At 44.4% G+C, this 16,137-nt stretch overlaps 1 protein-coding gene across 1 annotated transcript in view; it reads right to left on the minus strand.

Annotated features, from left to right (window-relative positions):
- VPS41 (VPS41 subunit of HOPS complex) overlaps positions 1-16,137 on the minus strand; it is a 1,049,902-nt gene that overhangs the window by 964,748 nt on the left and 69,017 nt on the right. Inside the window, exon 4 of the mRNA XM_068238292.1 lies at positions 9,291-9,356. Within this exon, the coding sequence (XP_068094393.1) occupies positions 9,291-9,356 (66 nt within the window). The remainder of the gene's footprint in view (positions 1-9,290; positions 9,357-16,137) is intronic.

A 16,137-nucleotide genomic window follows, 5' to 3' on the forward strand; every position in this document is an offset into this window, starting at 1 on the left:
CCTCCACCTGTCCTTGTAACAGCTGGGAATTGGCCCAATTTTAATCTCTAAGATCATGGCTCTCTATTTCTACTCCCTTAGCCAGGGTTCAGGTAAACAGGGCTTTATCACATTAATTTGCTATCTGTAACGGCACCTGGCAGGGTTGTCCACTGCCCCCCTTACTCTTTGCCATTGTGATGAAGCATTTGGCAGTAGCCTTGAGTCAACACCTCTATTCATGGAAAAGAGACTTCTGTTCAGAAACACAAAATCGCCCTATATGCAGATGACCTGCTTCTTGTTTCTCAGCCTAAATCCTCTACTTCTAATTTATTAGCAGAATGTAACAGATATGGGAGGGTAAGCAATTTTAAGCTCAACATATCTAAGACGGAAGGGATTAATAGTTCTATTCTGGACCCAAGCACAGATCTCTTCAGGCCACTTTTCCATTTAAATGGCAATTCCAATAAATCATTTATTGGAGACTTCAGATCCCGGTGAATCTATCCACTCTATTTTCTAAAAATGATCTGCTCCTATTGGAACAGGTCAAAAAGGGGCTCCTGGTCCAAACTCCCCTTATTTTGGTTTGGGAAAATCAAAGTAATAAAGGACACCCTACCAACATTTTTATATTTATTTCACAGTAACCAAACAGCTTGGGTGACCCAAAACCAAAAGGAAAGTATAGGGGACTTAAAGAGGAACTCCAGTGAAAATAATGTAATGAAAAAAGTGCTTCATTTTTACAATAATTATGTATAAATGATTTAGTCAGTGTTTGCCTATTGTAAAATATTTTAAATCCCTGATTTATATTCTGACATTTATTACATGGTGACATTTTTACTGCTGGCAAGTGATGTAGCTGCTGCGTGCTGTTTTGGCAGTTGGAAACAGCTGTAAACAGCTATTTCCCACAATGTAACAGGGTTCACAGACAGGAAACTGCCAGAAGTACCTCGGTACTCAGAGCTTCTTGTGGGAGGTGTTTCACCACAATATCAGTCATACAGCGCTCCCTGATGGTCTGTCTGTGAAAAGGAATACATTTCTCATGTAAAAGGGGGTATCAGCTACTGATTGGGATTAAGTTCAATTCTTGGTCGGAGTTTCTCTTTAAAGAGACTGAAAAGCCCTCCTGCTTAAGTGAGGTTTGCCTTCTTAAAACAGAAGGAATTTACAATAATTCAGCTTTAAGTTAACATCTGTGGTTACCCACAACGCACCGCTACTGAATATGCAAATTATCTTTTTATGCCCCTGAAGCCAGGCTAGCATCCTGAACCGCTGGTGTCTAGCAAGCCCTTTAAATTGTACAGAGCCATACCAACCCCACATGCAGACAGCCTTTACAGACTTTTTGTCCTCCTCAGTGCATGGCAGGGTTGGATATGGCTCTATGGGAAAAGGGCTAGGATTAGTACAACACAGTAACCAAGCAGCTCAGGGTGACCCAAAACCACAAGGAAAGTATAGGGGAAATAAAAAGACCGAAAAGCCCTCCTACTAAAAAGCAATGCTTTGTGTGGTTTATTTATTTATGCGTAGTCTGGTTTATATTTACCGTTTATACTCGAGTATAAGCTAAACAGAGTTTAAGTATAAGTTAGCACATGCCGGGGACACTCGGGGCGGTGAGGACAGAGACGGACAAGGTACGGTATCTGTGTATACTACTTAGGCGGGGAGCAGTGTGGGAAAACAGACGCAAGTACTGCTTTGGCAGGGGGACACATGCCGCTGTACATTAGGCTAAATCAGCACATGTTGGGGAAAAATACAGACTTGTTTTCCGCTCCAGCGGGGGAGGCACATGCCAAGGACCTTTTGGGGAACCACTGATTAAAGTATGACTCGTGTATAAGCCGAGACCCCCACTTTTGGGCCACTCTTTTGGGGCCAAAAACTCGGCTTATACACGGGTATATACAGTATTTCAAACAGTCCTGATAGATTTACCCTCTAGTTTTTTGAAGTCTATCAGTTGACTTATTTCTCAATTTATATGGAACTCTAAACTCCCTTGTGTTAAATATGCAACCCTCTCTAGGGCCAAATCAGATGGTGGAGTTAGTCTTCCCGAGTTCACATTGTATCATCATGCCGTGATGCTCTCTAGAATATTTGAAGGCTCCTATAGCAATACTACTTCACTAGAATAGAGGAGTTGCGTTTGGTCAGCTAGAAATGATGGAGTCCCATAGCAAAATTTTGGTTGCCCCCCCTCCTTCCCCTCTAAAGGATCAGTGAGTGATGGCTGTTGCTCCCATCAAAGATTGCGATGGGTGACAGACCATATCACCAAGCGGGCGTGCATAAATCAAAAACACTGAGTAAACATATATGGTAGTCTCATAAGCTCATGATAAAACTTTATGTTTACTCCGTGATTTTGACTTTACTGCATGTTATATGTTTTTTAACACTTAGCAGGCAATCCAGCTCAAGTGGGAAATGAGCCTGACAAGTAACGAGTGATCTAACATTCGAACTGTATGGTTAGATTTCAGCTTGGATCATCAGCCAGTGTGAACTGTTAGGTCAGATTCACCTACAGACAGGATGTAGGCGGGGGTAAGACACAGTTGAAAAGGGTTAAGGTACAGGTCCAAAGGGGCTCAATTATGGTAAGAAAGTTTTATCTGCTGGGTATGTAGACACACTGGTTTACTGTCATCTAAATAGATCATACCTGATTGATTCAGGTGACATTTAAGGAATGACTTCTGTACAAACACACTGCATGGTGCTCTGCTAAGAGGCTCTATGGAATGATCTGAGCCCTGCCGTGCTTTGTGTGGCATCAGAGGGTGACAACGGGCAGTGCGTTTGCAATTTGAAGTCCTGTGCTGCAGCAGAAGCAACTTAATGATCCTCCCGGGGCCATCTTCTATACTTCCCTGCAATCATGTATGTGTCCCATGTCGGGTCACATGACATATCGGGACTCATACAGGATCTACAGGAAGTGTAGAATACGGCGCTCAGAGGATCGGTAAGTTGCTTTTGCTGCATGGGGGGATGTAAGTGCTATTTTTGGCTATTCCTCAATCAACGGCAAGCACACATATCCGGTATCAGACAATCCAGCCTGTGCTGGATACTGCAGACTTTGCTGTACCATATAGATTGCCCACCATGAACAGGTATCAAAACCTATAGCACCATATATAGTGAGAATGAGCTGTAAAAAAATTCATCATAAGCCTTATACAAACATCTGAGGCATGTCACCCAGCAGGGATTGTGACTCAATCCCTCAGACGACATTGAAGGGCCAACACTGTGCAGAACATGTCACTAGCCTGAAGGCTAGCAACGTGTTCTGTTGCTATTGGGCAGCACGATGGCACAGTAGTTAGCCCACTTGGTGCCATATCAACATCTGCAAGGAGTTTGTATGGTCTCCCCATGTCTGCATGGGTTTCCTCTGGGCATTCCAGTATCCTCCCACATCCCAAAAACATATAGTTAAGTTAATTGGCTTCTCCCTAAATTGGCCCAAGACTATGATACACACATTACAGGACACATACATAGAGACATATGACTATGGTAGGGAGTAGATTGTGGGCTCCTCTGAGGACAGTCAGCGACATGACTATGTACTCTGTACAGTGCTGCAGAAGATGTCTGCGCTATATAAATAATAATAATAAGAATAATAATAATAATAAGGGGATGGAAAAGCAGATGGATAAGCACAGGAGTAACATTACACGGGGGAGAGGGCAAGGTGAGTGGGTAGAATAGTGCACTAAGGGTGAGCTGAGTTGTTCCACAGAGCTGATGGCTTGTCCTTTACCTTTGGGGACTGCTGTATACATGCTGGATTCTGGGCACAGTCATTATTGCCTAAACTTCATCTAGTATGCATTTACCGCTGTATTGCAGCTATAGGGCATGGAGAGAGCTATATGGAATAGAGAGAGCTATAGGGCATGGAGAAAGTTAACAACAATCACAACAACATTGCCTAGTGTGGATCAAACACAAAAGAGCTAATGTGTTTACCTTTCTTAGGACAGTGCACTCTGTTCCCCATAAACATGTCACTTTTCCCTTATAAAGATAACTGCTGTCTCAGCCGTCGCATCACAGCAGAGCGCCAAGCGCTGGACAGCTTGGAGAGGAGAGCATCTTTCCTTAACCACCCTGGCGTTCTGATTAAATCGCCAGGGTGGCTGCGGGAGGGTTTTTTTTAAATAAAAAAAAAACTATTTCATGCAGCCAACTGAAAGTTGGCTGCATGAAAGCCCACTAGAGGGCGCTCCGGAGGCGATCTTCCGATCGCCTCCGGCGCCCAGAATAAACAAGGAAGGCCGCAATGAGCGGCCTTCCTTGTTTTGCTTATATCGTCGCCATAGCGACGAGCGGAGTGACGTCATCGACGTCAGCCGACGTCCTGACGTCAGCCGCCTCCGATCCAGCCCTTAGCGCTGGCCGGAACTTTTTGTTCCGGCTACGCTGGGCTCAGGCGGCTAGGGGGGCCCTCTTTCGCCGCTGCTCGCGGCGAATCGCCGCAGAGCGGCGGCGATCAGGCAGCACACGCGGCTGGCAAAGTGCCGGCTGCGTGTGCTGCTTTTTATTTCGTTAAAATCGGCCCAGCAGGGCCTGAGCGGCAGCCGCTGGCGGTGTTGGACGAGCTGAGCTCGTCCAGACCGCTCAGCTGGTTAAAGAAACTTTCCTTGTTGCAGCTCCCGTTATCACAGCGTCCTGTGCCTGTACTGCACTACACTGTTTACTGCAGAGGCACAGAAGCTGCTACTATGTGAAAATAATTAGGGGGGGGGGGGGGGGCCTGTGCACGGATGTTGTGCTTTTATATTTTATAAATTTATAAAAAAAAAAAAAAGTCCTCTGCTGCAGGAAGGGGCCCCCTAGTGGTGGTGGGCCCCATAGCAATTGCTATCCCTGCTATAGTGATTCCTACACCACTGAGTTTGGTGGTGTCAGAGGACAGGTAGCAGATCCTGGGGTTGTTGCGGAGGTGGAAGTTGCAGAATCGGGCAATACTTTGGATGTGAGGTGCAAAGGAAAGTGCAGAGTCCAATGTAACACCTAGTCAGCAGGCTTGGAAAGTAGAGCAAATAGTGTTGTGGATAGTAATATGCATATCTGGGAGGGATGCAGCTGTGTGGGGTGGAACTATCAGAAGCTCAGACTTGTCCAAATTAAGCTTCAGGAACCTGGTGGCCATCCAGGAGGAAATGGATGTGAGGCAGGTGGAAACCTTGTCCACGGTGGAGGAGGAGGGATCTGGAGCGTGAAGGTATATCTGGGTGTCGTCAGTATACGGATTGTAGTTGAAGCCCATGGAGGAGATAATTTTCCCAATTGAGGCAGTGTTAACTGAGAACAGTATAGGTCCCAGGACGGAAGCCTGGGGAACACCAACAGAGAAGCATGGGAGTTGATGAGTAGTCATTGAAGGATGTTGTGAAGGAGTGGTAGGGGGAGATCCAGGCTAAGGCTAGGTCCTGAATACCCACTGACTGCAGGGAGTGGAGGAGGGAGTGGTCAATAGTGCCAAATGCCTAGGAGATGTCCAGGAGGAGCAGGATGGAGTATTTACCTTTGGCAAGGTCATTGACCACTTTGATGAGGACTGTTTCTGTAGAATGGGCTGGACCAAAACCAGATAGCAGGGGATCGAGAAGGGAGTTGGAACTATGGAAATGGGTCAAGCGTTGGTGGGCCAGGCATTCAACAATTTTCAAGGCAAAGGGGAGGAGGGAAATGAAACAGTAGTTGGATGGCAGAGCGGGATCGAGTGAAGGTTTCTTCAGCAGGGAAAACACAGTGGCCTGTTTGAATACGGTGGGGAATGTACCAGTGGAGAAGGAGAGGTTGAACAGGAGGACAGGGGCCAGATCAGGAAAATGTGGACAAAGAATCGGATGGGACCGGATCTAGGGGGCAGGAAATGGCAGGTGAAGTTGCCAGCAGCTGTTTGAATTTCTATAGCGTGACAAGAGTGAAGGAGGTAAGGGGGGGGGGGGAGCAGGAGTAGGGTAGGTGAAGGAGGAGGGGACGATGGAGTGGAGGAGATTTATCCCTGCGGATTGTGGCAACTTTGTCGATAAAGTGGTTTTATAGGTCAGTGGCTGAGAGGTTGGGGGACGGGGGTTGGGATGGGATTGAGTAGGGTATTGAAGGTGGCAAAAAGACTACGCAGGTTGGAGGCTTGGTTAGCAATCAGAGCAGTGAAGTATTTATTTTTGCTATCAGCAACGGCAGTATGGTACATCTGCAACTTGGTTTTGTACCCTATGAAGTCATGGTTGTGGCAGGATTTCCTCCTCGTGTCTTTTGTAGTTTTTTAGTGAAGGCAGTGTGCCAAGGTTGGGGGTTAGGGTGACGGTTGGGGAGCAGCATGATCTAAGGCTGCCGAGAGGTATATTATGCCATGTATGATATCTTTGACATCTGCTCTGTATGATTGGCATAATTGATGTATCTTCTTGCTATTTGAACCTGTTTCATTTATAAGTTTTTCTGTATGTTCTTTAAAACTTTAATCAAAAGATTGAATGAGAATCAAGTTATTAGGTGTGGTAACTGATCATTAAAAATACTAAATCAACTTGTTGTCATATAAAAATAAAATAAAGCTTGAAACTAAATTTAGCAGGTGCTGTTCCTTACTGGAAGAAATAATGTATTAATTCCCTGTTGTGTTAGCGGGCAAAATCTTTTATAATGCCAGCTATTTCCTTTTGAATGCTGTCTACTTTGGTGGATTCTGGAGTCTGATTTTTTTTAATATTCCCAAAACTGTAAAATAGAGTGATTGTACAAATTTGGCATAACTTTACTAAAGAGTGCCGCCAGTGTAAAAGATAGGGCCTGCCATGTCAGGCTCTGTCTTAGTGATGCCAGGATTGGTTAATAACTTGCCTGATTGCCTGTAATTTATTAGACACATGAGGGTCCACCCCCTCCTCAGCAAGAAAGGTGTGGCCATTTTCCCAAGGTCTTCCGAAACTCTGTGGCCACCCTCACTTGCATTGCCATGGCCTGCCCCCAGCTCGGCAGCTACCATTTAGGCTGTGGCTGCGGTGTCGGGGGTGGGCCATGGCAGAGAGCCTGACATGAAAGGCTCTGTCTTGTACACTGGAAGTACTCTTTAATGAAGCTATGCTAACTTTGTACAATCACTACGTTTTACAGTTTTGAAAATCTTAATTTTTTTTTTTAATCAGACCGCAGAATCTACCAAAGTAAACAGCTTTCAAATGGAAATGTGCTCACTGTGGGTGCATGCAAGTTGAAATGTTTGTAAATTAGCAGTTTTGTTACTGCAGTCACAGCTGCTATGAGAAATTTGTTTTCCTGAGTACTAGCAGTGCGGAATGTACGTTTTTTTTTTTTTTTCTGTAATAGCCAGCTTGAAAGGGATCCAAGCAGCTTTCTTTTTAAGCAGTTTTTCATGGCTTCTAATATCTCTAGAAACTGCGAGCGCCCCCCCCCCCTTCCTCTGCCCTTATTTGTCCATTAAGGTTTGACTGTCTAAACCTTTTTTCAAGTACATTGTCCTTTTGTTTGCTTATTGCTACTACTAATTACTGCAATCCTTATCTGCCTGCTTTTTCTTCTTTCTGTGAACGACAGGCCTGCAGAACTAGGGCAACAAAAGCACGCAAAAACATTTTAAATGTAAAAAGCAGAGGTAGAATTTCTTTTTTAGTTAAGAACCACATTGTTAATATGCATTTTTAATGTGCTACAGATATGCCCCGAGTGCAATAAATGGTGCTCAGTTCATTTTAACCACTTAAGCCTATGTGGACAAGTATTCTTGTCCAGATAGGTGCCACTAAAACACTAACTGGACAAGTATTCTCATCCAGTGTTTAAGCGGCGAGTGTGTGTGTGCATGCGTGTTTTACGGCCGCGCCAAGCAGCGGTATTTCCGTGTCGGTGGTTGGGGAGGGGAAGCAGGGCTTCCCCGAACCAATCGCACTACCTGTAATGAATGGTCATGACCCCTAATCGGGGGTCATGTCCATTCATAATAAAGAACGTGAATGAAAAAAACACTTCTTGGTAAACAAGAGGGTGTTTTTAGCAGGGCTGTGCAGTCGGTACAAAAATCCACCGACTCCGAAGTTTAGTATTCCACCAACTCAGACTCCTCTAATTTGCATATTACAATCTTGTCGATTGAAAGTATGTAACATGAAATTTGTCTCTTAGCCGCCAACGCTTAGGAATCTTAAAAGACAACTGAAGTGAGAAGGATATGTAGACTGCCATACTTATTAGCTTTAGACTAAAACTAGTCCTTGGTAAGAGTACTTGTAAAAGGTACAGACCGGAACAAAGAACACCTATCAGGCCCTAGGCAATGTAACTGTGGGTACATGTAAGAGTGATGTGCAGGTACTCTGAAGGAGAATAAAGGGATCCTTCCTGCATTATACATTCTGCATGTACAATCTGAACCAGGTTTATGGGTGATAGGTGTGCCTTGTGGTCAGTAGTGTCTTATAGTCCAAAAATATGGTATATATCTTCTGCAAGGTATATAGGTGCGCATACAAGAGAATTCGCCGCCGGGAGACTTGGGCGCCGGTATGGCTTATCCTGCTACTGCACAAGTTCCCGGCGACGTTACATACTATTCCCCCTTTAGGTCCATGTGGATAGTGGGGAATGAAATAATTTGGCTTCCAACAATTGCTGGAGGCCGAATTATAGTGTTTTATATGTAACTTCAGCTCCGTCTTCTGACGGCACTAAAGTTACTCACTGTGCGCCGCTGTAGCTGTAATTCCTATTGCGGTCTATGGTGGCGCCGGCTGCACCCAAGTTTCCTGCGCTAGATTGCCAGTGTTCGTATCCTACCTAATAAAACCTAACTGCCGCTGCGTCCAGCAGTCATCTGTCCGTGTCCCAGGTTTTTGCAGTAACGGACAGCTGCCTGGGACCAGGGAGCTGGGAGGACGAGCGAGGTGGTCGGGTGCGGACGAGCGAGGTGGGCGGGTGCGGGCACGCGCTCGATGCGCGGCGGTTGCATGTGCTGCGCGCGCGCGCATGTGCACTGGCGGCAGCGACTGCCAGAAAAAAGACCTAGAGCTCGACCTTTTTAAACGGGCTTGGGTCTACTAGTAGCTGCTATAATTGATTATAGGTCTTAACATTTGTGAAATATGCTGATGTGCAACAAGTCCTGGAAAATAAAGAATGTCCTCTGAACATTTCAAATCCGCATTTTCTACTATTTACATTACTTTACTGTTGAAGGAGTTGTAATACTAGCAATCACAAAATCAGAGCACTAACAAACATTTACCAACCTTGTTTCCTCCAGTGACAAACTGCTTACAGTTAGACTTTCCAAACTGAGGGTTTACAGCAACAATCTGTAGAGAGAGATTTCAAAAGACCTTAAACACAACAACAAAAATAGACCAAATATAAGACTGTACTCCAGTTGTGTTTCCTGTGGATAATGTAGAAGAAAAAAAAAACAGATTGCTACCACAAATTGATCACTGAAATTTACACACAATTTTATGTTGCAGAAGTATGTTTAGCTCCTCTCACAATGGTATTAGGTAATCCTTAAAGGAATACTATCGATGTATGCATTTATTTTTAAATGCTGTATGTTGTAGCACACATTAGGACAAGTACTAGGAGCAATTTGATTCCTCACTCAGCTGTTCCTCTCAGCTGTAAAATCCTCCGTCAGTTTTGGTGTCAGTGTTGGATACAAAATGTATCTAAATACTGACGGCTCCCAGAGGGCTAGACCATGTCTCTGCATAGGGGAGTTGCTATCAACTCCTCAGTTTATAGTTTAATTATCACCTTGCTGAAAGAATCTTATTGATATGGTGGTAAGGGGTTAAATAATCTAGCAATGCGTGTTTATTATCTTTGCTTCTCTTGACTGATAAAGATACTAATAATGCTAATTGTAAACAGTGGTCTGCCCCTCTCAGCAGCTTGTAAAGTGGATGCAGCCTGGAGTGAATCACCACAAGCAGGCAGCCAGGCAACCAGTCTAAGTGTAAACACAGACTAGTGTTATAGCTAGTTATATTCAAGCAATATTGCAGCTCATTTAGTTACCTGTTACCACCTCAGATCAGCCTATTTCTCCTCATGTCTCCTGCATGCTGTGAGTGACACAGTGAGATATATTTGTGAGCTGTGTGAGAAATGAATTTTTAAGAAGGGATAGAGGGAGAGAGACCTGGGTGAATAAATAAAGTGCCCCTAGCACTAGTGGTAATGTGTACACTAATATAGAGTGTTAAAAAAAAGTTGTTTCAATCGATAGTATTCCTTTAAGATTAATTGGACTAAGTCTATGGAACAGCTAATGGCCAATCTAAGAGATAAAAAGAATAGGTATTTTAAGGTTTGGGACCCTTGAGAAACCCACTTGTTAGAATTTACAGTGGGTTGCAAAAGTATTCGGCCCCTTGAAGTTTTCCATATTTTGTCATATTACTGCCACAAACATGAATCAATTTTATTGGAATTCCACATGAAAGACCAATACAAAGTGGTGTACACATGAGAAGTGGAACGAAAATCATACATGATTCAAAACATTTTTTACAAATAAATAACTGCAAAGTGGTGTGTGCATAATTATTCGGCCCCCTTTGATCTGAGTGCAGTCAGTTGCCTATAGACATTGCCTGATGAGTGCTAATGACTAAATAGAGTGCACCTGTGTGTAATCTAATGTCAGTACAACTACAGCTGCTCTGTGAGGGCCTCAGAGGTTGTCTAAGAGAATATTGGGAGCAACAACACCGTGAAGTCCAAAGAACACACCAGACAGGTCAGGGATAAAGTTATTGAGAAATGTAAAGCAGGCTTAGGCTACAAAAAGATTTCCAAAGCCTTGAACATCCCACAGAGCACTGTTCAAGCGATCATTCAGAAATGGAAGGAGTATGGCACAACTGTAAACCTACCAAGACAAGGCCATCCACCTAAACTCACAGGCCGAACAAGGAGAGTGCTGATCAGAAATGCAGTCAAGAGGTCCATGGTGACTCTGGATGAGCTGCAAAGATCTACAGCTCAGGTGGGAGACTCTGTCCATAGGACAACCATTAGTCATGCACTGTACAAAGTTTGCCTTTATGGAAGAGTGGCAAGAAGAAAGGCATTGTTAACAGAAAGCATAAGAAGTCCCGTTTGCAGTTTGCCACAAGCCATGTGGGGGACACAGCAACCATGTGGAAGAAGGTGTTCTGGTCATATGAGACCAAAACGGAACTTTTTGGCCAAAATGCAAAATGCTATGTGTGGCGGAAAACTAACACTGCACATCACTTTGAACACACCACCCCCACTGTCAAATATGGTGGTGGCAGCATCATGCTCGGGGGGTGCATCTCTTCAGCAAGGACAGAGAAGCTGGTCAGAGTTGATGGGAAGATGGGTGGAGCCAAATACAGGGCAAACTTGGAAGAAAACCTCTTGGAGACTGCAAAAGACTTGAGACTGGGGCGGAGGTTCACCTTCCAGCAGGACAATGACCCTAAACATAAAGCAAGGGCAACAATGGAATGGTTTAAAACAAAACATATCTATGTGTTAGAATGGCCCAGTCAAAGTCCAGATCTAAATCCAATCGAGAATCTGTGTCAAGATCTGAAAACTGCTGTTCACAAACGCTGTCCATCTAATCTGACTGAGCTGGAGCTTTTTGCAAAGAAGAATGGGCAAGGATTTCAGTCTCTAGATGTGCAAAGGTGGTAGAGACATACCCTAAAAGACTGGCAGCTGTAATTGCAGCAAAAGGTGGTTCTACAAAGTATTGACTCAGGGGGCCGAATAATTACGCACACCCCACTTTGCAGTTATTGATTTGTAAAAAATGTTTGGAATCATGTATGAGTTTCGATCCACTTCTCACATGTACACCACTTTGTATTGGTCTTTCACGTGGAATTCCGATAAAATTGATGCATGTTGGTGGCAGTAATGTGACAAAATGTGGAAAACTTCAAGGGGGCCGAATACATTTGCAACCCACTGTAAGTATTATATGATTGATTTCGTAGGCCTCAGTTACTTTAACTGAGTTTAGTTAAAATACTTGATTTGCAGAGTCTCCCTCTAAGCAGCATTTCTAGAAACACTGGAACATGGTTTTGTGTCTTACACAAAACCAGCCAAGGTTAAAGAGCTTATCTAGGCCCGATGGACAGACATTGAGGCAGTCCTTTCTGTAAACATCGAGTGTTTGCATATTTCGTGAAGCAAAACAAAAGTCCAGTACATTAAACAATGTTCGTTTTAGAAGTAGGTGATAGTTCGTGCATGCGCAGTAAAGACAGTGCCTGTCATATAACAAGGTTTTTTCAGCCAATAGCAGGCGATGAGTTATAGATACGTCCCTGCTCAGATGATGTCACATTTAACTCTTTAGAGGTCGGTATTAAAGCAGCTGACGGGCTCCAGAGAGCCACTTCTGACTGCTGGTTGATGACTCATTCCTACTTTTATTTGTAATATGTTTTGTATGCTGTATATAGGCCTAAATGCAACGTAGTATAGATGTAACATAAGAGAGGCCTGATCTAGCTATTTGAGATAGATCAAGTATGCAAGGTAATGCAAAGAGGACTTACTACAGACCAATTGCTTCGCTGAGATGTAACAACGTGTAGAGATAAGCATCTGTATATCTGTTTACTGAATAAACTCCTGAAACTTTGGTGACGTCTAAAAAGTCCTATCTCCTATGCTGTTGCTGTGATGAGAGTCAAGTTATCGCACTTCCTGTGATATGGTGCCGAACGAAGGTGTAGTGTTGTTGCCAATAGCAACCAACGTATAGATTCTTACAATTGGTGCCGTGAAACCCAGTGCTGTCTTGCAGAAAAAGGCAGAAAAGGTCCGGGGCCATAGATGTCAGTCTATCGAGGACTTTCACAGCAAAACAAGAGGAGAAGACACGGAGAGGCTTATCAAGTAAGATAAGTGTGTGCGAGGCTGCAAGGAGCCCGGAGCACGGAATGAAGTTCGAGTAAATACAGCGGCGAGTCTCTTGGGCGCCAGGAACTGTACTGGACACACAGTTAATGCCAAAACAAGATCCAGGGAAGGAGCAATCCTGTTTCCAAGATGGCGACCCAGCTCAGGGAAAGGCCGCCCCTAATATTCATGACGTCTGAAGTTCCCGTAGGTAGGGGGGCTGGAAGAGTCCAAGTAAAGGCACGCCCTCAATGAGAGGCTGGCAAGCTAGCGTCATGTCAGCGAGGGAGGAGGTGCCGGGTACCCATATTAGGGCTGTGCAAATGGGCACTTTGCACGGAGCACCTGATCGGGGGATCCATAGATGGGACAGAGACACTCTACAGAGTATCTCGGATTCCAGATTATTTTCCCAGAGTCTGGTCACAGGGTAAAGAATGCCAGAATATGTGAAACAAGCAGTTGCTATGAGACAATCATAGTTGCTGAGGTCATAGGAAGTGTCTTCAAGCAAGGTACATGGAAACACATAGATGTCAGATCTTTCCGGGGGAATGATTTGAAGGAGCGGATCAGGGTGGTATCTGGACAGGGTTACTTACGGGATTATTCCTTTAAGTGATGCACCTTAACCAGTGCAGTGGTGAAAATGAGTAAGAGCATTGCAAGCTCAGCTAAAAAGTAGTCTGCAGGTAGCCGCAACATGTGTGCGGCATCCGTACTCAGTACATACTGCCGATGAGTATGTACAGGGTGGGAGTGAGGTAAGAGGTTTCAATGAGATAAGAGCTTCCAAAGGTGAAGTCCGTGGGAGCATATTTTAAAAAGTTATGTACTTATGACATGGTACATTAGGTAGTGGAGAGAAGTTTAGCTCCAGTCTCCCAAAAAGAGTAAACAGAGTTCATGAGAACGATAAAGAAACGAGATCAATTATGCTATATATTGATCAATCTAAGGTGTACACAGTACAAGCCGCAGGGCGAAACCCATTTCGATTTCAGGAGTTTGGCAATATGGAATCTAGAAAGCTGAGATGCTGGCAGCAGAGACAGAGATATCAGTCGGATAAGCAAAAGTTTCCAGAGGCCAATCCTGGTTTGGAGAACAGCGAGATTTCCGAGATCGGAAAGAGACTAAAAAAACTGACTGAGCAAAGCATAATGCAAATTGCTAATGTTTTTCTTTCCCAAGGAGGTGCTCTCATAATGAAGAGTACCATGCTGATGGTGATCCTAGGCTGCCATTTCGTCCTAGGAGACCGAGTAGAGGACATTCTCATGAACAATAAGGGGTTAAGGAGAACACAAGGCCCAAGCATGTTAATGTTTGGAGAAAAAGGTACTGATCCTTTTGCACTTCCCTCTGATTGGCCCGACTGGACCGAACAAGGAAGGAGGAAAAGATCACTCGTGCCAGGTGGAAACAAATTTCATGGCACAATGTTGGTGAAAGGTATAAAGGGTCAAGTGTGCTGGAAGTGTGATGTGAACGGCATCTTAAATCTGCTCTGGAATGTCACACTCCCGGAACCAACACACTGATCCAAAGTCTTGTTAAAAGGTACATTGCAGTACAATGAGTACATGCAAATGGTGGAGTGTGTTGTTCAGGATTACCTTGTCTTGGTTCTATGGAGTGAGATGGTTCTAGATTGGAGAGGAACGAGCAGTAAGCGTCACTTCTCCTCCAGGAGAGAAGCAGTGAACAATATCACACTCTGGAGCAACCAACAGGGGGTGTCTCTGAGACAACTATACACACGTAAAGGCTGGAAAGCAGAAGGGTTGTGGTTCTTGGAACGAGAAGTAAAAATTGAGATCCAGCCACATTTTCAGGTGACAAAGAGGGTGGGGAGAGCGATCCAGAGGAAGGGAGTGTAAACACAGGTATCATCATCCTCACTACATGGGTCACAATATGAGACAATATTACACCGTCCATATTCAGCCACTTATCCTCATGCTAGATTGGTAAATGAGGAGGTACTCTTAATTGAAAGATTGCAGAGAGTACATTCTTCCAGACCTAAAGTACGCATGTTGTCTCAGGACATAAGGGGGCAAAGGTCCAATCAGGACAGTTGGGAACATCTTTTGTCATTGAGATGCTAATCAATTTCCCAGAAGAAAGAGTACCAACAGTATTCTTCTGGGGAGGGCCACAAGGGTTAGCATGAAACGTGAGTTTAATGGATCAGGGAACTTTTTGGAGTAGAGGGGTAGAATCCTGGGATATGTCAGGTAGCACCCAGGGGACTCTCTCTGATGGAAGGGTGATGGAACTAAAACGAGGGAGTTCAAAAATAGCGCCCTTAAACCGGGAGGATGAAGGACCATGGACATACGGTTTTTGCATCCCACAGTCCCTAGAGTTTAAAGGTCCAAATAGATCTTGCATAATGAGAAGGGGAACAGTGACAGTAACAGTGGATGTTCCCATGACTCCTAATGCTCAGGTGGTCACCCTGCCAGTTACTACCCAGGAACCCCACCTACCGTCATGTGATACACATCAAGTTGTAAAAAGTAGCCTTTTATGTCATGGGCACATTCTACAGGGAATAGTGTAGCCAGAAGAAGGTCCCGGGATTTAGCAGATACAATCTTGGGAGGCATGGGTGCTGGAATGGGGGTAGCAAACAGTGTAGACATAGAAGGTATGACAGAGGTCATTTAACAATTAGGCACATTGGGACAACAGAATGTGGGTACCCAACATCATCTGAACTTGGTTTTGGAACAGTTAACGCACAATACATATAAATTTCAGGGTTACACTCAAAGGCACATTCAAATAATTCTTCAGAAGATGATTGCACATGCTAGCGGTACAGCATGGGAAACAGCATGCCTGTCTATGCAGAGTGATTTAACAGCGGATTTTAAGATAATGGCTCAAGCCTTATCAGAAGGTAAAACTCCTTTACAATTGAGACTTGACAAGGAGAGATTTATCGATTTTCCTGGGAAAGGATCTTTTGCATGGAGGCACCGAGATGTCTGGGTAAACAGGTGGAAAGGGTGCAACAATTCTTTATGCACCGCTACTTCCTTAGTTCCTACTGATGGAAAAACCCACGGTGAGGTGAAACAAGTAGACTTGTCGTCATGCTGGCAATTCTCAGAGAAGTACCTGTGTTTGCTGGGGCAAGTCAGATGGAGTGAGGAAGCATGAGGGTTCAATAGCACA

Source organism: Hyperolius riggenbachi, chromosome 5 (genome assembly GCF_040937935.1).
Source record: "Hyperolius riggenbachi isolate aHypRig1 chromosome 5, aHypRig1.pri, whole genome shotgun sequence".
Classification (NCBI taxonomy): Eukaryota; Metazoa; Chordata; class Amphibia; order Anura; family Hyperoliidae; genus Hyperolius; species Hyperolius riggenbachi.